Genomic DNA, 25,942 nt, shown 5'->3' on the forward strand with positions numbered 1-25,942 from the left:
ACAAGTGTAAAGGGATAAAGAATATGTACATAAAGATATGAATGAGTGATGGTACAGAACAGCATAGGCAAGCTGCAGTAGATGGTATTGAGTACAGTATATACATATGAAATGAGTAATGTAGGGTATGTAAACATTATATTAAGTAGCATTGTTTAAAGTGGCTAATTATATATTTTACATCAATTTCCATTATTAAAGTGGCTGGAGTTGAGTCAGTATGTTGGCAGCAGCAACTCAATGTTAGTGGTGGCCGTTTAACAGTCTGATGGCCTTGAGATAACTGTTTTTCAGTCTCTCGGTCCCTGCTTTGATGCGCCTGTACTGACCTCGCCTTCTGGATGATAGTTTTTTTTAGTTTAGTTTATTTTATTTTTACAGGGACAGTGCACATTAATCAACGTTTCAGTAAAAGTGCCGGTTTTAGCCAGCCGGCTAATTTTCAACCGCAGTCCCTGGGCAGGTTGCAGGTTATTAAAAACAATTACAATATAGTCAATAGCACCATAGAACAAGCAAGACATAGCATACAGACAGAGCAACATAGAACAAAAAGCAGCAAAACAAAATTCATAAAAGCAACAAAGTGTTTCCACACCTCACAAGCTACAGACAACAGACAACATGGAAAGCGGCAACACACAGCTAGGGACCATGTTCACAAATCTGATTGACCTTTAGCCAGGTCTTCAAGCATTTTGTGAAAGTGTGATATGTGGTGCAGTTGTGTGTGTCTGATGGCAGTGTATTCCAGAAATGGGAAGCTCTCACAGAGAATGCAGATTTACTAAAGGTGCTTTTCCTTAGGGGAACTATACAGTCACCTCTCATGGCAGACCTTGTGGATCTGCTGCCATATGTCTGGGTTTTCTGTTTAACAAAAATATTGAGTGGAGGGGGAGCCAGGCCATTTAGGATCTTGAATACAAGACATGCGTCGGTGTATTGCACAAGATTTTCCCAACTCAAGAGCTCATGCTTTCTAAGGATGTGACAATGATGATGGCTATTGGGCTTCCTATCAAGCACTTTGAGAGCCTGTTTGTAGACAGACTGAATAGGTTTTAATGTTGTACAGCAAGCTTGGGCCCAACTAGTCAAGCAGTATGTTAAGTGGGGAGTATCATAGAATTGAAGTACAGTTTTGCTACCTCTGTAGTCAAACAATTTCGTATAAATCGGAAATTAGCTAGGTTGAATTTGGTTATTTGAATTACCTTTTTCACATGCTTTTTAAAAGAGAGGTTGGAATCAAGTATGATGCCAAGGTACTTAAAATCGGATACCACCTGGAGCTTCTCCCCTGACACATAGACATCTGGCTCAGTAGCATCTGTTGCCCTCTTTGTGAAGAACATGCAAACAGTTTTTTTCACATTGAGATGCAAACACGAGTCACTGAGCCACTTTGTAACCTGGACCATTACAGTAGTGAGTTCTTGTGCAGCTTGTTGTTTGCTCTTTGCATGCACATATATCACTGTATCATCTGCATACATTTGAACTTCAGACCCAGTACAGACAGAAGGCAGATCATTAATGTACAGGCTGAACAGGAGGGGCCCCAGTATTGACCCTTGGGGCACGCCCACATCATAGCTACGAGTGGGAGACAGCTCATTGCTCACTGACACACTGAGTTCTGCCTTCAAGGTATGATTTCATCCATCTCAAGGCATCAGGGGAAAAGTTGAACTTGGACAATTTTGTGATGAGAATCTCATGGTTAACAGTATCAAAAGCCTTCCTTAGGTCCAGAAACAGCCCCAACAGCACCCCCTTTGTCCATCTTGGACTTACCATTTTCCAGAAGAAAGCAGTTGGCCGTTTCTGTGGAGTGTTTCGCTCTGAAGCCAAACTGCATGGAGTGTAATGTGAAGGGGCTGTTGTTGAGGTGGGCAATCAGTTGTTCTGCTACACACTTTTCAACAACCTTTAGCGGGTGATCAGGCAGTTGCTCGGGTGGTTGTTGTCCTTGATGATCTTTATGGCCTTCGGGTGGTGTAGGTTTCCTGGAAGGCAGGTAGTTTGCCCCCAGTGATGCGTTGTGCAGACCTCACGACCCTCTGGAGAGCCTTACGGTTGTGGGCGGAGCAGTTGCCGTACCAGGCGGTGATACAGCCCGACAGGATGCTCTCGATTGTGCATCTGTAGAAGTTTGCGAGTACTTTTGGTGACAAGCCGAATTTCTTCAGCCTCCTGAGGTTCTTCACAACGCTGTCTGTGTGGGTGAACCAATTTGGTTTGTCCGTGATGTGTACGCCGAGGAACTTAAAACTTACTACCCTCTCCACTACCGTCCCATCAATGAGGATAGGGAGGTGCTCCCTCTGCTGTTTCCTGAAGTCCACAATCATCTCCTTTGTTTTGTTGACGTTGAGTGTGAGGTTATTTTTCTGTCACCACAAGTCGGTTAGGACATCTAATTTTTTCATGACAATAGACATCAGGAAAGAAAAATTGTAGAAAATTGTAGAAAAGTATAAACATCATGGGACAACGCAGCCATCATACCGCTCAGGAAGGAGACGCGTTTTGTCTCCTAGAGATGAACTTAGGTGCGAAAAGTGCAAGTCAATCCCAGATGAGCAGCAAAGGACCGTGTGAAGATGCTGGAGGAAACGGGTACAAAATGATTTATATCCACAGTAAAACAAGTCCTATATCGACATAACTTGTAAGGCCGATCAGCAAGGAAGAAGACACTGCTCCAAAACTGTCATAAAAAAGCCAGACTACGGTTTGCAACTGTACATGGGGACAAAGATCGTACTTTTTGGAGAAATGTCCTCTGATCTGATGAAACAAAAATAGAACTGTTTGGCAATAATGACAACTGTTATGTTTGGAGGAAAAAGGGGGATGCTTGGAAGCCGAAGAACACCATCCCAACAGTGAATCAAGGAGGTGGCAGCATCATGTTGTGGGGGTGCTTTGCTGCAGGAGGGACTGGTGCACCTTACAAAATAGATGCTATCATCAGGAAGGTCAATTATGTTGATATATTGAAGCATTATCTCAGCACATAGGTTAAAGCTTGGTTGCAAATGGGTGTTCCAAATGGAAAATGACCCAAGCATACTTCCAAAGTTGTGGCAAAATGGCTTAAGGACAACAAAGTCAAGGTATTGGAGTGGCCATCACACAGCCCCAACCTCAATCCTATAGAACATTTGTGGGCAGAACTGAAAACGCGTGTGCGAGCAAGGAGGCCTACAAAACAGACTCAGTTACACCAGCTCTGTCAGGAGGAATGGTCCAAAATTCACCCAACATATTGTGGGAAGCTTGTGGAATGCTTCCCAAAACGTTTGACCCAAGTTAAACAATTTAAAGGCAATGCTACCAAATACTAATTGCGTGTATGTAAACTTCTGACCCACTGGGAATGTGATGAAAGAATTCAAAGCTGAAATAAATAATTCTCTACTATTATTCTGACATTTCACATTCTTAAAATAAAGTTGGGATCCTAACTAACTGAATATTTACTAGGATTAAATGTCAGGAATTGTGAAAAACTGAGTTTAAATGTATTTGGCTAAGGTGTATGTAAACTTCTGACTTCAACTGTATGTCAAAACAATTATATTACAGTGACTACATTTATTTGTCTGGCCAATTATCATAATCCAAAATCCATGACACTCAAAATCCACAGCCCTACTATTAACAAATTGACCAGCTGGTGAGGTCACCAGGTAGGCCAAAACTCCATTCCACCAAAACAGGCTGAATTTTCAGGCGTTTTTTTCAAAACAGCTCTTACAATAAAAAGGCATTAACATAATGTTCGTAATTTCACAGTATTACTCCAACCTCGGTGTGGAAATATATATAAAAACAGAAAAATCACATTGACAGCACTTGGCCTATAACACAATTATTTTTTAAGTAGGTCAAGTGAAGGTAAATGTTCAATGGGAAAACAAGAGGGAAGATCTTGGTATGCATGTATAAGTATTTGTCTAATAATCCTAGATCATTTAAAGTAATCAAGGTCACTTGGACCCACCTCCTGCTGCGCCTGGCTGTTGCTGGGCTCCAGTTCCAGGACCTTCTGAAAGCAGCGGCTGGCTGCCATGGCGTTGCCCAGAGACAAGTGACACTTGCCCTCTCGCAGATGGCCCTGTGGTGCAGTGGGTGGAAAGATAATTCCTGGTTAAAGCTGCTGGAGGACGACAAAGGTTTGGTGTGCTCCACATAGGGTTCTCACGATACCAGCATCGTGATTAGAGCCCAACTGATATCGGATTTCTGCATCCAATACCAGTTTAAGAGGTTGAAAAATGTGCTGATTAACAACATATCTGCCCAAAAAATGTTTTTAATATTTTGCTGGAATGAAAAGTATAGTTGTGCAAAAAAATCTGCTCCAAACGACAACTTTAAATTAATTCTAAAAATTTTGCAATAAATCTTACATTAACATTTCATAGTTTGCATGATGAATAAGTACAAATTCTTACTAGACATAGATAAGGTGTGAACAATTATATAATTTTTTTGTAGGCCTATGCAAAACTGATTTAACTTCAGTTGTCCTCGGGAAGTTGCAAAGCCAAATACAAAGCACACGTAAAAAAGCCAGGGGAGGGAACATCATGAACTAACACTCACACTTGACTTGCCCACCCCCCTACTATAGCACGGCCTTTGCTGAGATACTTTAAGGAAAAATGTACTTAATGTACTTACTATGACAGATATATGGTCCCACCTAACTATCTTAAAGATGAATGAACTAACTGTAAGTTGCTCTGAATCATCTGCTAAATGTAATTAGAATACTATAAAAAATGTGAATTTTTAATAGTATCTCTATGGGAGGGACAATATGCGGTGTACAGTAGGTAGATGCCCTGGCTGAATTAATAAACGTAGTGTCAATGTAAATATGAAATTGCACTTGTTATGTTGTACTGCCGCTTTAAGAACAGGCAGCGAGATGACAACGTTATATCCGAATCACCAGATAGTCATCGCTCTTCTCGAAAGTCTAAGCCATCATCAACATTTTAAAGCATTTGTACTGATCTTTAACCAAAGCCTAAGTCTCAAATCATTGCAGCACTTTAGTTCACAAGCAATGTTATTCAATACAAAATGTATTGGATAGATATTTCAAATCTGTATGGTAAGCGATACAACGTTTATGCTTGCCGCACTCATTAGAGTCACTACTCGTTCTAGCTAGTAACATTTCAATCACAATATCAGCACATGGCTTGAATGACGGGCACAGACAATAACTGCAACCAGTGTTATTGTATAACTTTCGCCACCAGTCCTGTCATTAGCAGCACAGACTGCCAGGCATGCTAGCTAAAAATACTTTGCTAGCTAGCTAACGTTAGCAAAGTGAGAACTTTGCATCGGTGAAGTGTACTTAGCCAGTTTGATATACTTTGATGAATTACTTTTTCAAATGCGGTTGCAAATGCGGTCAATAAACCCTTTGCGATCTGCTGGCTACAGAATGATGTTCAGTGAGAGTCTTGTATGACACTAGTGAGCCATCTCAGGGCAAACCTGGAAAAATTATAGATTATGCTCAGATTAGTGGATTTGTTAATTCACGTATAAACAATATCGTCGTTTTAAAGACGGAAGACTGATACAAATATATTTGCGAAAAGACCATGTCGGCCAATAATATCGGCAAACGGATTTATTAGTAGGGCTCTAATTGTGATACTCAGCAGTATCATGTCAAGGAAACAAAACATGACGCAGTCTCCATTTCTTGAGGAAAACAGTTCTAAATGGAAAAAGTCAAAATTGTTAATTTTCCAATATACAGCTAATAATAAATATATATATATATATATATATATATATATAAATAACTCAAGAGTTCGAAAATGTGGTATTGTAATACTGGTATCGCGACAACCCTATGCTCGAATCCCAATTCTACAATGACGCCACCGAAGCAAGCAGGCTGAACTCTGACCTTCATGAAACAGTCGTCCAGCCGCACGGCCCGTTGGGAGTCCACCAGGGCCTCTCGGAAGCGGCACAGCATCATGAGAGTGGCCGCCCGGTTTCCATAGTAACTGGCGTTTTTAGGACATGCATCTGAGAAAAACAAAAAGGGAACCATATTCTGAAGAGTCACACCTGTAATCAATCACCTTGAAACAACAGTCTAATTCCAGAGAAACATATCAGCATGTCTGGAAACTGAAATAAAATCGTATTCGCTGAATTTTCAAACTAGTCATCAATGAGAATTGGCTCTAACGAGCCAGTTAAATAAGAAATATATCATTTGAGAATCCTTCAAAAAAAATGTCCCTACACAGTTGCCCTCTACGCTATGGCCTAGCATGTTGTTACTAAACTAGGGTTCAAAGCTAGGGTTGCATTCTCACCAATGGCCTTTGTGTAGTAGTTAAATGCCTCAGAATAATCCTTCTTGACGTAGAAAGCATTTCCTTGATCTTTGAAGCCCTCCGCCTCCCTGAGAGAAAACAAAGAAACAAATGGAGCATTTAGGCTATCCACCAAAAAAATTATCAATGTTACCTACAATTCAGCAGTAACTGATATACAATTACACTTAAGCCAGTTAAGCAGGGGAAAATCTATTGACAAATCCTCTTTACTTGCTAGTTGGTATTTTGATTGTGATGTCAGTAAAAATATTCAGAGGCAATCTATTTGTGCATAGCAGCCAGGGGATCTCGTCTTAGGAACAAACACATGTTGACCTTTGCAAATGAATTGGCTCAGTGTCCCAAATGGGAAAGCATACTTGGCATGTTTACCTGATTGGAACAAACAGAAACAACCGGCCCAGTGTGAGGACATAGAAGGCACTGGAGCAAAACCAATGAAGGAAGGGGATTAAATAAATATATCATTAAGACATAGGCCTACTACTAGGGGATGTGTAGTCTACTCGATTGGCTATAGCGGAAATTTAGCAACTGTCCCCTCCGTCCCAATTTAAAGTTGTGCCCCTGAGTTTATGGACAAGCAATACATGCTTTGGTTTGCCTGGCACAGTTTCCAAATGCTAACATTTTAGAATTTGTGGCACAAATTTGTTAGCACTTTCCGCACATCCTGTCCAAATTATCCAAAAGCACCTAAAAATGGATTGTTACGCTCAGTCACTTACAGCTGATTTGAACATGATGCGAAAGAAATGCTAATAACAGTCACATGACTTGAAATGGGATTTGTGACAAATGCAACCGTGCCAGCCACTGCATATGAAACTAAACCAAAGCATGGATTGCTGCTATACCTTGTTCATAGACTGTTTACAGGGTAAGGAAACCAATGAGAGAGTTCTATTCACCTGAGCCACGGTGCACCCATCTATGGCCCGTGACGTGAAAGGGCAAAAGCGGTGAAGGAGGAACGTCCTTCTCAAATCTAACAGTAATATACGCCACTCGGTCAAGTTGTCAACAAGGCAGCATGTTGCATCATCCAGAAACGTACATCTCTTTACATAGAAAATAGATTTGAACTAGTTTCCATTGGGAAGGCAGATAAAAAGCATTTTCACAAAAATAACTTTTGTATGTCAAATCACAATCCTACTCAGCAAAATGTCTGTGTGTGTCTAATTATCGCTCTGTCAGTGAATACAATTGAATCATGTTTTGGCATGATTACATGTAATTTCAAGTAACTGACTGCAAGCATAATAATAAATCATATACTTTGCATAGAAAACCAAATAAAAGCTTGGAGATAGAAAGGTGTGTCACATATGCTAGAATGGATGTTTCAAAACGACAGCTGCATATGCATATTAGCTAATACATATGGTATAGCATAGACATATCGCATAACTTGCGATACAATCATCTCCAAAAATAGTTGTACAATGCGCTGTGCAATAAGCACCTGCCTGTAACAAAGAGACGACTAAGAAAGAATTAACAAATATATTTATTAAATAAAGTAACTTATATACAAGTAACAATGGTGTTTAATCAGTAGTGTAAGTGAGTGGATGCGTGCATTGATGGTGATGAGGGGTGTTGAGGTGCCAAAATAAATTAACAAAGCCCCAAAATGCCCCAACAAAAACATGTCCGCGGGAGAGTCTCCTCGAAGTATGGGGAAAGTATTTATTGCCAGGACACACCTGAGCCAAGGTGTGTCCCATCTCGCAGACGACCCTCCCAGCTCCACCCACCAACATTCTATTAGGGAAAACAAGAGCAGAGAAATAATTTGTCAGAGAGTGGGAGAACCCCCCCAGGGACCACACCAACCAAAAAAAGAGATCAAAATAATAAACATATTGCCCTGGTTAAAGCTACCCCACTGCCCCAGCCAACCTCATCCTCCCCAGACCTCAGCAATCTTTAAGAGGAATTAAAAAATGAGGACAGCAGGGAACAGATGACAGGAGCGACAAGATAACATAAAATACAGTTTCCCGATTACGTGGACAAAAAGCATACGTCACAACACTCAGGGACTACACGCATGAGAAATCACATGTCCACGTGACCAGAACCAGATGCGTTTAGGAACAGTGCGCACGAGAGAGCATCATCAACAATATTATCAGACCCCCTGATGTGCCACACATTGAGATGGAATGCCTGTAAGAACATTATTCTCTGGTCAGGAGACGGACATCAAGAAGGTGAGAGGGTTATGGTTGGTGTAGACCACATTTGGTACTACACCCGACATACACCTTGAAGTCTTGCAGCACCCAAGTGAGTGCTAGAGCTTCTTTTACCACCACGGAGTAGTTCAACTGATAACGGTTAAACTTCTTGGAAAAGAAACCAACGGGCCTCAACACCGGACACATCTGCTTACAGCAGGACTGCACTTGCAGTGACTCGCATCTACCTGCAAGGTCAATGACAAATCCACACCAGGAGCAGCCAGCAACAGACTGGAGGTAAGCAAACTCTTCACATCAAAAGTCTGCTTACAGGAAACCAGACGTAAAACGCATTAGCTTTCAGCAAATCTGTCAGGGGAGCGACTACGGTAGAGAAGTTCCTACAGAAACTACGATAACCAATCATTCCCAAGAAACGCATTAGTTCTTTATTAGTAGTTGACAGTCGAAAATCATCAACAGCTATCACTTTAGCCTGAACAGGACGCACTTCACCCTGCTCAACCACCTTACCAAGGTACGTAAATATCACCCGAGCAAACTCACTCTACCAAGTTGATAGTGAGGCAACCCACAGCCAGGCGGTCGAACAAGGCTTGAATACGGGAGAAAACCCAATCTATAAGGTGCTGAAAAGTGGCAGGTGCATTACACAGGCCGAAACTAATAACCGAATAGGGCGTAATAAAAGGCAGAGATTTCAGATGCCCTACACCTGCCAATTGACCTTTAACATGTCAAACTTGTTCACAAACTTTGCTTCTCAACGTGATTAACGCAGTCCTCCATTTAAGGAAGAGGAAATTAATCTGGCTTAGTGACTTTACTGTAGTCTGTACAAAATCGGTTTGTCCCATCCGGTTTACTGACCAAGATACAGGGAGAAACCCAGCAGGAAAAAGAAGGCTCTGCAATATCATTCTCCAGCATCCAGAACACTACATTTCTCTGGAGAAACTATAGAACCACTGACGGATGGGGTCCGCATCCCTAACATTATGTTGTATTAAGTTTGTACGTTTAGGCATATCAGAAGAAAAATAATAATTGGAAAACTCAGAATAAGACCGTCCAACTCATCTTGCCTATCAGCAGGTAGATGAGCAAGAAAGCTATCCAAAACACCCAGTGACTCTACATTTTTCAATCTACCCTGCAGTACACAATCATCGGGACATTTTACCCCGGCCAAACCCAAACCCTGGGCCATTTGTGTGCCGTCCTATGGGACTCCCAATCACGACTGGATGTGATGCAGCCTGGGTTCGAACCACGGACTGCAGTGACACCTCTTGCACTGCGATGCAGTGCCTTAAGACTGCTGCGCCACTCGGGAGCCTTTCACCAGTTCAGAATCCAACATCAGTTTACGCAATGGAAATGAGTGTTCGACCCGATTCCCCTAATTGAAACACGATTCCCTGAATCAGTCTCAGCAAAGAAAGGTAACAGACTAACAAACAACTCTGAGCCACCTGTGTCCCTCAAGACCTACACTGGCACGTTACTTCCTAACAGACACACAAAACCCTATGTAATGAAAGGTAAATAATCTGGGTCAGTTGGGACTTTAACATGCACCTGGGCATAAGACAAAGTGACCGGAGTTAACGGATGTGAGACTGGCGCTCCCATCACCGTAGGCTTAGGTTTAACGTTAGCGCCAGTACTGAATTTAACCTTAGAGAGAACAGGACATTTGTTTTTTCAATGACCTGAACCCTGACAGTAATGTCACTTGACCGAAGTCAGCTTTACCATGGGAGCCAGGCTCAACTCGAGATGAATGAAGCTCTGCCCGTGAACCAGAGTGTCTCGTTGGTCGAGGCTCAAATCTCTCCAAACGCCCCCACTCAATCCGAATACAGGGCTCTGCAAAGCCACTTATTTGAGTCAAAACATACTCGTCCGCCAAAACCTCAGCTTCAGAGACAGTCTTCACTTTTCGTTTGTTAATTGATCTGGGTTTGTGTCCTTAAATTGTCCTAGCATAATCAGATCACACAGCCCCTAGAAAGTCTTAACCGCAGAGGAACACCTGCGATTAAACTATGAAGATAACTTTAGCTCAAATTCAACATGAGGCTGTTTATCATCCCTTTTTAAAGTTCTAAATTGTTGGCAGTAAGCCTCAGGAACCAATTCGTAAATCTATAACACAGCCATTGACCTCATAACTGACAACGTTGGCTACACCAAAGTGCTGAATATGTTTCCTGTGCTTTACCAGTCAACACAAAGCAACATTAAAGTGTGATTAGAATCAGGTCAACTCCTAGCGCTAGAAACTTATTCTAACAATGAAAAGAATGTGTCAGGGTCCTTTCATTAAATTTTGGCAACAGCTGTAAGTTTCCAACAATATCAAGTGTGTCCGGGGCAGGAACGAAAGAGGAGCGACCCTTAGGTGAATCAGGGTCACATTACACAAGCAAACTCTCGAGAACTTTCCTTCCCTAACCAATTCTAACCGCTCGTAGCAGCTTGATTTTAGCGAGCTCCAAATACTCTAAATTCCAATTCCTTGTCATGCTTAACACAATCAGCGCGCTACAAATCCCATTTAAATTCCAATTCCTTAACAGGACTATGCTCAAGCTGTAACAGAAGCAGTCATTTCTGCTGTTCAGAAGAAAGACTACTAGGGTTAACAGACGGAGAGGCCATTGCAGCGAAACCGGGAGATGGCTGGAGAGTCCCCGGCAGAGGCTGCCCCAGTGGTAACTGCAAGTATACCACTCTCAATCAGATTGACCTTCAATATCAACCTAACATAAATTTTTACAAAATTAACACTCATTTCAACCTGGTAGTGTTCAGCGATCTTCAACAACTGTACTTTAGTACATAATTCCATATAGTTCCTCTGATGGAACGTGAATGAACATTTGACGCCATAATCACAACTACTAAAAAAAATACATACAAATCTCACTCTTCCCCTCTGCTGAGCACACCAGACTGGACCTTAAACAAGATAAGTGCGATCACACTGGGCACCACAGGAGAGAGATGAGCTATACAGCACCAGTCTGAATTTGGCACACCTACTCATTCAAGGGTTTTTCTTTATTTTTACCATTTTAAAATTTGTAGAATACTGAAGGTCAAAACTATGAAATAACATATGGAATCATGTAGTAACCAAAATAAAATAAAATAAAGTGTTAAATCGAAATAATTTCATATTTAAGTTTAAGTAGCCACCCTTTGCCTTGACAGCTTTGCACTCTTGGCATGCTCTCAACCAGCTTCATGAGATGAAGCATCATCCGTCATAACGCATTTGAGCAAATCAGTTGTGTTGTGACATGGTAAGAGTGGTATACAGAAGATAGCCCTATTTGGTAAAAGACCATATTCCATAATGGCAAGAACAGCTCAAATAAGCAAAGAAACGGTCCATCATTACTTTAAAGAACTTTGAAAGTTTCTTCAAGTGCAGTCACAAAAACCACCAAGCGCTATGATGAAACTGGCCCTCATGAGGACCGCCACAGGAATAGAAGACCCAGAGTTACCGCTGCTGCAGAGGATACATTCTTTAGTTACCACCCTCAGAAATTGCAGCCTGAATAAATGCTTCAGGATTCAAGTAACAGACACATCTCAACATCACCTGTTCAGAGGAGACTGCGTGAATCAGGACTTTATGGACAATTGCTGCAAAAAAAAACGACTAAAGGACACCAATAAGAAGAAGAGACTTGCATGGGCCAAGAAACACAAGCAATGGACGTTACACCGGTGGAATCGGTCCTTTCTTGCAAATTTGAGATGGTTTGGGATGAGTCGGACCGCAGAGTTTAGAAAACACAGCCAACAAGTGCTCAGCATATGTGGGAACTCCTTCAAGACTGTTGGAAAAGCATTCCAGGTGAAGCTGGTTGAGAGAATGCCAAGAATGTGCAAAGCGGTCAAGGCAAAGGGTAAAAATATATTTTGATTTTGTTTTTAACACTTCTTTGGTTACTGCATGATTCCATGTGTGTTATTTCATAGTTGTGATGTCTTCACTATTATTCTACAATGTATAAAATAGTAAAAAAAATAAAAACCCTGAAAGAGTAGGTGTGTACAAAATTTTGACTGGTATTGTACAAGGTGCTTCACCAAATCCCACAACAGCTCAACCCTAGTTTTTGTGCGGATTCGCGGTGGGTAATTACGCACTGTAGCCCGCTAGAAAGGGGGAGGGGCAGCAAAATGGCAGATTCCACCAGAGCAACAGATGTGCCCCCTGAGACAACTGATCGGTCCACGGACCCCACACAAAAATAGCTAACAAAATAACTAACTATGCCGAACGTATTCCAAATTGAAACGCGTCGCCAAAAGACTAACAGGGCTATGGCTCCGGGGAGCAAATGGCACTTATCCTATCCAAATCTCCCATTGAGGTACACATCAGAATGTACTCACCTCTTCGGACAAATGTCCCAACAGCAAGTAGAGCAAGAGTTTCCAGCCTGGGCAGGGGACTGGAAACGAACCAGTGTTCCTCTCTCCAACGCAGCACACCAATTATACAATGCAGTGGCAAGTTTACCAAACAAACATAAACAAAGGCAGCCAACACTGGGCCTACCAAACAGCGCAACTCAAGACAGCAGTATCAAAACATGAACAGAGTTGATCAAAACACTCAAATTGTTTTATCCTAAACAAAATACAATTACCAGTTAACTTAACGACACTAGTATTAGGCCTACTGGCATATTTTCCAGGCAACACACCTGTTTGATGACAAGCAAAATCACTGATACATCTCTAAGGCACTATACAGAACACGTATAAGACTAAGCAGTGAATACCAACCAAAGCGCATCCCAATTAGCATTCACCCATCATAATGCATAAAAGAAAAAATATATATTTATTAAATAAAGTAACCTATATATATAAGTAACAATGGTGTGTGTGTAATCAGTAGTGTAAGCGAGTGGATGAGTGCATAGATGGTGATAATGAGGGGTATTGAGAGGTGCCAAAATAAACTAACAAAGCCCCAAAATGGCACAAAAAAAATGCATGTCTGCATGGTCTCCTCGGTGTATGTGTGAGGGTGTATTTATCCCCATTGCGCTGACAACCCTCCCAGCTCCGCCCACCAACAATCCTATTAAGGATAACAAGAGCAGAGAGAAATAATTCAGCAGACAGAGTGGGAGGGTCTTCACAAACCATAGTTACATTTCTAAACGAGATGAAATAATATATAATAATATAGCAGCTTCTCAATACCATGCATAATGTAGGATGCCTTGGAACATAAGGTATGGAGAATAATAGAGCCTGTAGGATTATAGTTTGGAAATGTGAGTTTTAAATACTAAATGTTCAGTGTATGCGAGTATATTTAGATGGTTTAAATTATTAACCTTTAAAGTTGACAGTGTCAAAATCTTGCCAATCCATTCATTATTCTTCTACTAACTATGACAGAGTACGAGACATGTTTCCCCATGATCTAAATATAGTGTAACCTACCAATCAATGTCTATTTAGTGCCATGGAGGGTACAATCTTACAGTCCAGAAATGAAAAGCTTTTACCATGCATGCCAAAAGCCTGCGCCTCTGATAGAGACTGTAGAAGAGTCATCAACGCACTCTTTAGTTTCCCCCACCTCTCTAGGAGCATTTGTGCGCCCAGGCCCTATAGGCGTATCGAAAGGATCCCACCCTTGTCACCAATGTAGCGGACCAATGTAGACAGACAAGTGCCTTAGCGGAATGCAATCTAAAGCGTGTGTCTTGTGTGGTCCAGAGATGAGAACTCTACCATCTATGGCAAAAGCCTGGGCTCCTGACGGGGACAATTGAATTCTCCCCAATGCATGTTACAATAGTAAAATAATCTGTCACCTGTTAAACTGATTCACAGTGAATTGAGTCTTTGAGATGTTCAAACAGGCACACATCTGTAGTTGGTGTTCTTCAACTCTAAAAATGCACTAGATTGTTTAAGACCAACCCCAAAAAGAATAGACAACAGGCAAATGCATACGTGGTCCCTATGTCTAAATAGTGACAGCAGGGCTAGTTCAAACTGCAGTAGGAAGGTTCTCCTTACAGCCCATGCTTGGCGAATAGCACTTTGTTGATCTCTGGGAGATGGACACAGGAGAGATGAATAGATCACGTGAGACAAGTGAGAGACCTGAATGAATAAAAGAAATAACAGCAAAGTAATGAAGTTTGTGAGGTAGAAAATGAAAAGAAAATACATCCTGACAGTCATCCTACTTCAACTATTGACAAGGATAATGAGGCATTTCTTATTTGTCAGTATAAATTAAATTAGTAGGTCCTGCCTTTGAATGTATTAGATTTACACTACTTGTCCTACAGGTCAGTCCTCTTAAATTATTACTTGGAATAAACGGATAGCTAAAACGCTCAACGTCCCGGAATTACATGCTAGCTAGTAATAAACCTACACTATATCACAAAGTATGTGGACATCTGCTCGTCAAACATCTGATTCCAAAATCACGGGCATTAATATGGACTTGGTCCCCCCCTTTACTACTATAACAGCCTCCACTCTTCTTGGAAGGCTTTCCATTAGATGCTGGAACATTCCTGCAAGAACTTGCTTCCATTCAGCCACAAGAGCATTAGAGGTCAGGCACTGATGTTGGGCAATTAGGCCTGGCTCGCAGTCAGTGTTACAATTCATCCCAAATGTGTTCGATGGGGTTGAGGTCAGGGCTCTGTGCAGGCGAATCAAGTTCTTCCACGCTGATCTCGATAAACCATTTCTGAATGGACCTTGCTTTGGGCACGGGGACATTGTGCGGCAGGTAGCCTAGTGGTTAGAGCATTGGACTAGAACCGGAAGGTTGCTCGATCGAATCCCCGAGCTGACAAGGTAAAAATCTGTTGTTCTGCACCTGATCAAGGCAGTTAACCCACTGTTCCTAGGTCGGTGTTGAAAATAAGAATGTGTTCTTATTAATTGACTTGCCTAGTTAAATTAAATAACAAATGTAAGTCACGCTAAAACATGAAAGAGCCTACCCCAAATTGTTGCCACAAAGTTGGAAGCACAGAATCGTCTAGAATGTCTATTGTATGCTGTAGTGTTAAGATTTCCCTTCCCTGGAACTAAGAGGCCAAGCCCGAACCATGAAGAACAGCCCCAGAGCATTATTATTCTACCTCCACTGAACTTTACAGTTGGCACTACGTATTCGGTTAGGTAGCAATCTCCTGGCATCTGCCAAACCCAGATTAGTCAGTAGGACTGCCAGACGGTGAAGAGTGATTCATCACGCCAGAGAACACGTTTCTACTGCTCCAGAGTCCAATGGGGACGAGCTTTACATTACTCCAGCTGACACTTGGCATTGTGCATGGTGAGCTTAGGCTTGTGTGTGGCTGCTCGGCTATGGAAACCCATTTCGCGAAGCTCCCGACAAACAGTTATTGTGCGAACGTTGCTTCCAGAGGCAGTTTGGAACTTGGTAGTGAGTGTTGCAACCAAGGACAGACAATTGTTACACACTACGTAGGCACTCAGCAGCCCCATTCTGTGAGCTTGTGTAGCCTACCACTTTGTGGCTGAGCTGTTGTTGCTCCTAGACGTTACCACTTCACAATAACAGCACTTACAGTTGACCGGAGAAGCTCTAGCAGGGCAAAAATGTGACGAAATTACTTGTTGGAAAAGTGGCATTAAAGGTTTTTATAACTATACAAAGATAGATCACAGCCTGTTTCCAATGGGCACAAAATTGAGGCCTAGTGGGCAGAACAAGCAAGGAGGAGCTAGCGAGATCCTATTGGCGCGTTCTAGCGTGCATCTGCATATTTCCGTTAGGGAACACCTACTCTGAAGTAGGCGTGTGCATTAACTCAATTCTCCTTTACACTCCTAAACACGATTTTGAAAAACTTTGCAAAGAGTGAAGTCTACAAAACGTAGTCCACTTGGTTCATAAGATTATAGTTTTAGGAACAGAAAACTGTATTGAGATCAAACGTTTTATAGATGAGAAAATGCCTGACATTTATACATCTGGTGAAATATCTGTCCCATTGTTCTGTGGTGGCATCCTACGAAGGTGCCACGTTGAAAGTCACTGAGCTCTTCAGTAAGGCCATTCTACTGCCACTCTCTATGAAGATTGCGTGACTGTGTGATCAATTTTATACACCTGTAAGCAATGGATGTGGCTGAAATAGTCAAATACACTCATTTGAAGGGGTGTCCACATACTGTTGGATATATAGTGTATTTATTCCGACTAACTAGCAACAGATCTATCTACTTGTTCTATCTAGCAAACATTAGCAACATTACTATGGTTGCTGTGTTCTATGTTGGGAGTCATTTTACAGCTTGCGTTGATGCATCATGTTTCTATGGCTAAATAGCTAAATTACAAATACATTTAAAATACTTTACCTGATAGCAGTTTGTCGGAAGGAGGTCTCTCGATGTCACCAGTTTTCTACTACCTTAGATACGGATAACATGATCACCAGCGATAGTACACAAGTTTATATTGGTTTACAGTTTAGTATTTGGCGGCGTTTGCCTGTCCAGCTAGCGAACATAAGTCATTATTTTGACAAACGGAATGTGTTCAGAATTGTTAAAACCAGCTCCTCCCTCAACAGAGATTGATCATCTCGAAAACGAATGCAAATAGCTTGCTAAGGGTTACCACATAGTTAGCTAACGATATTTTGTACATCATGCTATAACGTACAACTGACCTTATTTTAACGCCCAAAAAAACATAATACTTCCAGGTCACCCGTAATATGAATACCATTGTAAAGCACAATATCTACCCTTGCCAGGAAAATCAATGACAAGCCCGTCATGCTGCCTGTCTGCATGATTGAAGAAGGCAATGAGCTCTGTTGGGTCTTTTTAAAAATGGTGGGTGGGGAAACGAAACCTACTGCGTGATAAGGAAAGCGGGAGATAAGCAGTGTGGGGAAACAGATTATTTTCACCTGATCTGTCCAATTTATCACCTCTGAAATGTAAATAAAACACAACCAGTGTCTGTATATAGCCTTACTACTCTTATTTTCAAATGTATTTTTCCTGTTTTATTTCTTTACATACCTACACACACACACACACACACACACACACACACACACCTTTTTTCCCACTATTGGTTAGAGCCTGAAAGTAAGCTGTAAGGTCTACCTACACCTGTTGTATTCAGCACACATGACAAATAAACTTTGATTTGATTTAAAACACTATAAAAGTTTATATAATGTGTCATTACATACCTATTTGAAGTTTGTCGAGTTAGAGTTGGGTTTTTAGGGTGGCACTAAAGTTATCTTCAGAAGTAAACAGCGGCTGTTGCTGCTTTTGAGTCATGGTGGCTTGCAGCGCTTATGCAAAAAAAATGAATGCATTTAGTTGTACAATTGACTAAGTATCCGCCTTACCCTGTCCCTTTTTTGTTTTTAAACTGCGAGAGAGGAGCTACACCTGGTGGAGAGAGGCTGTACTACACAGAATGAGTTGCATAATGTGTGCGTACGTACGTCACAATTTAACAGCGTCAGAGGGGGCAGTTTTCTCAACTTTTCTCCTCCAATACTATCGGGCCATTACCATGTCAATAGAAACGTAGTTCACAACCCAGATTTTGATGCCAACACAGTCCTATTAGTTTTCATTGCAGTCTCGTTTGAATGCCGCGGTTGCGCAAATTTTTACTGAATGGGGTTAGTCAACAGTAATTGTGTCATTTGGTTTGGGTAAACTGTCCACATCCATTTTTTTCCATTAATCCTGCAACCACATCAAGTGCACACTTCGTTTCTTTTGAAAGCCTAACTTAAATGCTAAATCGCTAACTAGCGTGCACAAAGATCATTGATAACTGGATCTCAACGCTAAGTAGGCAAAAAAAGGCCACATCCGTTCATTTGAAAAATGTAATGAGCAGACCAATATACATATACACAGTTCAGTTATTGACACTTGAGTGGCAAGTAGCTACATGGTTATTATCATCGTGACTGAAAAATGGGTCATTCCGTCTGGCCTCAGCATGGTTTTATCCTGTAGTCAGATGTGGTGGCCACTTTTTGCTTCCTAGGATAATCCATAGGCAACCTAACATGAGTGGCAAAAATGCAGTGACAAAGGATACACATAGAACAGCACAGTTCAGGGTGGTTTGCCGATTTAGTCAATTAAACGTTAGCTAGATAAAGTAGTAGAACCTCGAACCAATTTTGTCATTGTAAAGTAACGTTTAATCGCCAATACGAATGAACAAATGGCATAGTTAACTAATACTAGCTAGGATAGATTGATTTCTGGAACGTTCTGTCTGGAGACTCGAGACCGTTGATAATGCCCCTTGGATTAGCTAGTAAATTGTAGCTAACGTTACCCTTGTTAGTTGGTGAAAGACAGTTAACGTTAGCGAGCTAACGTTACTGTTAGTTAGCTAGCCAGGTAGGCCCCGCTACATAGAAATGACGATTATGCTCGGATTTCGATCAAATAACAAAGGGTACTTTCTTCACAACCATTAATGAAAAAGTGGATATTTAGCTACCTCTCCATGTCGGCGTCAATAATTATTTGTGGCTCTAGTTCCGTCTGCATGTCGATGTCAACAGCTGCCATTTTTCCTGAAAGGAACCCGTCTTTTTTCCCAAAGAGTTCAGCCAAAGCCACGCCTAGGGGCGTATTTCAGCCTACATACCTCCGCGTCATTGGTCAACAGCATGCGAACGGTGATTGGATAGTTTGAGAGCCTCAGCCAGGCGTATGTGGTGGAGTGATTCAGGTCAGAATTCTGCAAGGTGAAGCTACTGATACCTCTCAATTTAAGGACTTTATTGGAATGGGAAACATATGTTTACATTGCCAAAGCAAGTGAAATATGTAATAAACAAAAGTTAAATAAACAAAAAATGAACAGTAAACATTACACTTCCAAAAGTTCCAAAAGAATAAAGACATTTCAAATGTCATATTACGTATATACACAGTGTTGTAATGATGAGCAAATAGCTAAATAGTACAAAAGGGAAAATAAACATAAATATAGGTTATATTTACAATGGTGTTTGTTCTTCACTGGTTGCCCTTTTCTTGTGGCAGCAGGTCACACATCTTGCTGCTATGATTGCACACTGTGGTATTTCACCCAGTTATGGGAGATTGTCCAAATTTGACTTGTTTTCTAATTCTTTGTGTGTCTGTGTAATCTGAAGGGAATATGTGTCCCTAATGTGGTCATACATTTGGCAGGAGGTTAGGAAGTCCAGCTCAGTTTGCACCTCATTTTGTGGTCTGTTTGTGAAGAGACCCAGGACCAGCTTGCTTAGGGGGCTCTTCTCCAGGTTAATTTCTCTGTAGGTGATGGCTTTGTTTTGGAAGGTTTGGGTATTGTTCATTTTAGGTGGTTGTAGAATTTATCGTCTATTTTCTGGATTTTGATAATTAGTGGGTTTCGGCCTAATTCTGCTCTGCATGCATTATTTAGTGTTTTACGTTGGACACAGAGGATCTCTAAGAAGATATGTTTCCATGGAAGTCCTGGGTTTACTGACGCCAAGAAAGGTGAGAAGACAGATGAAAACGTGAATCAACTGAATTAATGTTACTGTGTGAATTCAATTTTCATGTTTGAATTGTTCAAGAGTTCATGAAGAGCTATGAATTTTCATATATTTTGCTCTGCAAGTGCTATGGATTTATTGTTAAAGGAAAACTGTTATTTTGTTTGTCGGAGAGCAACAAGGGTGCACTCCTATCATTTAAATTGAGTTGATTAGATTAGAATCTGCCCATGTTTTCCTGTCTTTTGTTTTCACTAGTAAAGTGCAAAGAAATGCTAACTCAGGTGGGCATGATCTTCTGCTTGAATTTGGTTAAAAGACAGTGAATTTGTTCATACTTTGAGAACTTGCTACCAAGCTGCTGTGTGTATCTGACACACACAGTTTTTTCTTTTAGAGATTATTTTGAATTGAAGACATGTTACCACGTTGTTTTAACCTAATGGTAATAGTCATATTGTCATGTTTTGTCATTTATTATCTTGTCTTGTCCCTGTGCTTCCCATTCTATTCGTTTCCCTCTGCTGGTCTTATTAGGTTCTTTCCCCCTTTCTATCCCTCTCTCTCCCCCTCCCTCTCTCACTCTCTCGCTCTCTCTTCTCTCTATCGTTCCGTTCCTGCTCCCAGCTGTTCCTATTCCCCTAATCAATCATTTAGTCTTCCCACACCTGTTCCCGATCCTTTCCCCTGATTAGAGTCCCTATTTCTTCCTTTGTGTTCCGTTCCTGTCCTGTCGGTTCCTTGTCTAGAATTCACCGTGCTGTGTTTGTGTATCGCCCTGTCGTGTCGTGTTTTCCTCAGATGCTGCGTGGTGAGCAGGTGTCTGAGTCTGTCTGGTTCAAGTGCCTTCCCGAGGCAACCTGCTGTTCACCTGCTGTTCAAGATCAAGTCTCCAGTTTGTCCTCGTCATTTCGAGTGAAAGTTGTGTTTTTTGTTTGTATTTACTTTACTGGATTAAAGACTCTGTTTTCGCCAAGTCGCTTTTGGGTCCTCTTTCACCTGCATGACAGAAGGAACCGACCAAGGAATGGACCCAGCGACTTCAGACGCTCGTTACACTGCCGTCGAGATCCAAGGAGCCATGCTCGGCAGACACGAGCAGGAATTGTCTGCTGCTCGCCATGCCGTGGAGAACCTGGCCGCTCAGGTTTCCGACCTCTCTGGACAGTTCCAGAGTCTACGTCTCGTGCCACCTGTTACTTCCTGGCCTGCCGAGCCTCCAGAACCTAGGGTTAATAACCCACCTTGCTACTCCGGGCAGCCCACTGAGTGCCGCTCCTTTCTCACGCAGTGTGAGATTGTGTTCTCTCTCCAACCCAACACATACTCTAGAGAGAGAGCCCGGGTTGCTTACGTCATTTCACTCCTTACTGGCCGGGCTCGAGAATGGGGCACAGCTATCTGGGAGGCAAGGGCTGATTGCTCTAACAAGTTCCAGAACTTTAAAGAGGAGATGATTCGGGTTTTTGACCGTTCAGTTTTTGGTAGGGAGGCTTCTAGGGCCCTGGCTTCCTTATGCCAAGGTGAACGGTCCATAACGGATTATTCTATTGAGTTTCGCACTCTTGCTGCCTCTAGTGAGTGGAACGAGCCGGCGCTGCTCGCTCGTTTTCTGGAGGGACTCCACGCAGTGGTTAAGGATGAGATTCTCTCCCGGGAGGTTCCTTCAGATGTGGACTCTTTGATTGCTCTCGCCATCCGCATAGAACGACGGGTAGATCTTCGTCACCAGGCTCGTGGAAGAGAGCTCGCATCAACGGTGTTTCCCTGCTCCGCATCGCAACCATCTCCCTCCTCTGGCTCAGAGTCTGAGCCCATGCAGCTGGGAGGGATTCGCATCTCGACTAAGGAGAGGGAACGGAGGATCACCAACCGCCTGTGCCTCTATTGCGGAGTTGCTGGACATTTTGTTAATTCATGTCCAGTAAAAGCCAGAGCTCATCTGTAAGCGGAGGGCTACAGGTGAGCGCAACTACTCAAGTCTCTCCATCAAGATCCTGTACTACTTTGTCGGTCCATCTACGCTGGACCGGTTCGGGTGCTACATGTAGTGCCTTGATAGACTCTGGGGCTGAGGGTTGTTTCATGGACGAAGCATGGGTTCGGAAACATGACATTCCTTTCAGAGAGTTAGAGAAGCCTACGCCCATGTTCGCCTTAGATGGTAGTCATCTTCCCAGTATCAGATTTGAGACACTACCTTTAACCCTCACAGTATCTGGTAACCACAGTGAGACTATTTCTTTTTTGATTTTTCGTTCACCGTTTACACCTGTTGTTTTGGGTCATCCCTGGCTAGTATGTCATAATCCTTCTATTAATTGGTCTAGTAATTCTATCCTATCCTGGAACGTTTCTTGTCATGTGAAGTGTTTAATGTCTGCCATCCCTCCCGTTTCTTCTGTCCCTACTTCTCAGGAGGAACCTGGCGATTTGACAGGAGTGCCGGAGGAATATCATGATCTGCGCACGGTCTTCAGTCGGTCCCGAGCCAACTCCCTTCCTCCTCACCGGTCGTATGATTGTAGTATTGATCTCCTTCCGGGGACCACTCCTCCTCGGGGTAGACTATACTCTCTGTCGGCTCCCGAACGTAAGGCTCTCGAGGATTATTTGTCTGTGTCTCTTGACGCCGGTACCATAGTGCCTTCTTCCTCTCCGGCCGGGGCGGGGTTCTTTTTGTTAAGAAGAAGGACGGTACTCTGCGCCCCTGCGTGGATTATCGAGGGCTGAATGACATAACGGTTAAGAATCGTTATCCGCTTCCCCTTATGTCATCAGCCTTCGAGATTCTGCAGGGAGCCAGGTGCTTTACTAAGTTGGACCTTCGTAACGCTTACCATCTCGTGCGCATCAGAGAGGGGGACGAGTGGAAAACGGCGTTTAACACTCCGTTAGGGCATTTTGAGTACCGGGTTCTGCCGTTTGGTCTCGCCAATGCGCCAGCTGTTTTTCAGGCATTAGTTAATGATGTTCTGAGAGACATGCTGAACATCTTTGTTTTTGTCTATCTTGACGATATCCTGATTTTTTCTCCGTCACTCGAGATTCATGTTCAGCACGTTCGACGTGTTCTACAGCGCCTTTTAGAGAATTGTCTCTACGTAAAGTCTGAGAAGTGCTCTTTTCATGTCTCCTCCGTTACTTTTCTCGGTTCCGTTATTTCCGCTGAAGGCATTCAGATGGATTCCGCTAAGGTCCAAGCTGTCAGTGATTGGCCCGTTCCAAGGTCACGTGTCGAGTTGCAGCGCTTTTTAGGTTTCGCTAATTTCTATCGGCGTTTCATTCGTAATTTCGGTCAAGTTGCTGCCCCTCTCACAGCTCTTACTTCTGTCAAGACGTGTTTTAAGTGGTCCGGTTCCGCCCAGGGAGCTTTTGATCTTCTAAAGAACGTTTTACGTCCGCTCCTATCCTCGTTACTCCTGACGTCACTAGACAATTCATTGTCGAGGTTGGACGCTTCAGAGGTAGGCGTGGGAGCCATTCTATCCCAGCGCTTCCAGTCTGACGATAAGGTTCATCCTTGCGCTTATTTTTCTCATCGCCTGTCGCCATCTGAGCGCAACTATGATGTGGGTAACCGTGAACTGCTCGCCATCCGCTTAGCCCTAGGCGAATGGCGACAGTGGTTGGAGGGGGCGACCGTTCCTTTTGTCGTTTGGACAGACCATAAGAACCTTGAGTACATCCGTTCTGCCAAACGACTTAATGCCCGTCAAGCTCGTTGGGCGTTGTTTTTCGCTCGTTTCGAGTTTGTGATTTCTTACCGTCCGGGTAGCAAGAACACCAAGCCTGATGCCTTATCCCGTCTGTTTAGTTCTTCTGTGGCTTCTACTGATCCCGAGGGGATTCTTCCTTATGGGCGTGTTGTCGGGTTAACAGTCTGGGGAATTGAAAGACAGGTTAAGCAAGCACTCACGCACACTGCGTCGCCGCGCGCTTGTCCTAGTAACCTCCTTTTCGTTCCTGTTTCCACTCGTCTGGCTGTTCTTCAGTGGGCTCACTCTGCCAAGTTAGCTGGTCATCCCGGTGTTCGAGGCACTCTTGCGTCTATTCGCCAGCGCTTTTGGTGGCCGACTCAGGAGCGTGACACGCGCCGTTTCGTGGCTGCTTGTTCGGACTGCGCGCAGACTAAGTCGGGTAACTCTCCTCCTGCCGGTCGTCTCAGACCGCTCCCCATTCCTTCTCGACCATGGTCTCACATCGCCCTAGACTTCATTACCGGTCTGCCTTTGTCTGCGGGGAAGACTGTGATTCTTACGGTTGTCGATAGGTTCTCTAAGGCGGCACATTTCATTCCCCTCGCTAAACTTCCTTCCGCTAAGGAGACGGCACAAATCATTATCGAGAATGTATTCAGAATTCATGGCCTCCCGTTAGACGCCGTTTCAGACAGAGGCCCGCAATTCACGTCACAGTTTTGGAGGGAGTTCTGTCGTTTGATTGGTGCGTCCGTCAGTCTCTCTTCCGGGTTTCATCCCCAGTCTAACGGTCAAGCAGAGAGGGCCAATCAGACGATTGGTCGCATACTACGCAGCCTTTCTTTCAGAAACCCTGCGTCTTGGGCAGAACAGCTCCCCTGGGCAGAATACGCTCACAATTCGCTTCCTTCGTCTGCTACCGGGTTATCTCCGTTTCAGAGTAGTCTGGGTTACCAGCCTCCTCTGTTCTCATCCCAGCTTGCCGAGTCCAGCGTTCCCTCCGCTCAAGCGTTTGTCCAACGTTGTGAGCGCACCTGGAGGAGGGTGAGGTCTGCACTTTGCCGTTACAGGGCACAGACTGTGAGAGCCGCCAATAAACGCAGGATTAAGAGTCCAAGGTATTGTTGCGGCCAGAGAGTGTGGCTTTCCACTCGCAACCTTCCTCTTACGACAGCTTCTCGTAAGTTGACTCCGCGGTTCATTGGTCCGTTCCGTGTCTCCCAGGTCGTCAATCCTGTCGCTGTGCGACTGCTTCTTCCGCGACATCTTCGTCGCGTCCATCCTGTCTTCCATGTCTCCTGTGTTAAGCCCTTTCTTCGCACCCCGTTCGTCTTCCCTCCCCCCTCCCGTCCTTGTCGAGAGCGCACCTATTTACAAGGTACATAAGATCATGGACATGCGTTCTCGGGGACGGGGTCACCAATACTTAGTGGATTGGGAGGGTTACGGTCCTGAGGAGAGGAGTTGGGTTCCGTCTCGGGACGTGCTGGACCGTTCACTCATTGATGATTTCCTCCGTTGCCGCCAGGATTCCTCCTCGAGTGCGCCAGGAGGCGCTCGGTGAGTGGGGGGGTACTGTCATGTTTTGTCATTTATTATCTTGTCTTGTCCCTGTGCTTCCCATTCTATTCGTTTCCCTCTGCTGGTCTTATTAGGTTCTTTCCCCCTTTCTATCCCTCTCTCTCCCCCTCCCTCTCTCACTCTCTCGCTCTCTCTTCTCTCTATCGTTCCGTTCCTGCTCCCAGCTGTTCCTATTCCCCTAATCAATCATTTAGTCTTCCCACACCTGTTCCCGATCCTTTCCCCTGATTAGAGTCCCTATTTCTTCCTTTGTGTTCCGTTCCTGTCCTGTCGGTTCCTTGTCTAGAATTCACCGTGCTGTGTTTGTGTATCGCCCTGTCGTGTCGTGTTTTCCTCAGATGCTGCGTGGTGAGCAGGTGTCTGAGTCTGTCTGGTTCAAGTGCCTTCCCGAGGCAACCTGCTGTTCACCTGCTGTTCAAGATCGAGTCTCCAGTTTGTCCTCGTCATTTCGAGTGAAAGTTGTGTTTTTTTGTTTG

General features: G+C 43.3%; 1 protein-coding gene across 2 annotated transcripts in view; it reads right to left on the bottom strand.

The window, feature by feature from the left end:
- The window catches only part of LOC124039950 (dnaJ homolog subfamily C member 7-like), a 47,980-nt gene extending 28,700 nt beyond the window's left edge, over positions 1-19,280 (bottom strand). The window contains exons 1-5 of one of the 2 annotated variants that reach the window (XM_046356539.1): positions 19,173-19,270; positions 17,881-17,988; positions 6,378-6,466; positions 5,957-6,081; positions 4,016-4,129 (exon numbers count right to left, since the gene is read on the bottom strand). In XM_046356539.1, the coding sequence (XP_046212495.1) occupies positions 4,016-4,129; positions 5,957-6,031 (189 nt within the window). In that variant the 5' untranslated portion in view covers positions 6,032-6,081; positions 6,378-6,466; positions 17,881-17,988; positions 19,173-19,270. Of the gene's footprint in view, positions 1-4,015; positions 4,130-5,956; positions 6,082-6,377; positions 6,467-17,880; positions 17,989-19,172 lie in introns of both variants that reach the window. The other variant, XM_046356538.1, reaches the window with a different exon arrangement.
- Between the last annotated feature and the right edge of the window lie 6,662 nt (positions 19,281-25,942).

Source organism: Oncorhynchus gorbuscha, linkage group LG07 (assembly GCF_021184085.1).
Source record: "Oncorhynchus gorbuscha isolate QuinsamMale2020 ecotype Even-year linkage group LG07, OgorEven_v1.0, whole genome shotgun sequence".
Taxonomy (NCBI): domain Eukaryota; kingdom Metazoa; phylum Chordata; class Actinopteri; order Salmoniformes; family Salmonidae; genus Oncorhynchus; species Oncorhynchus gorbuscha.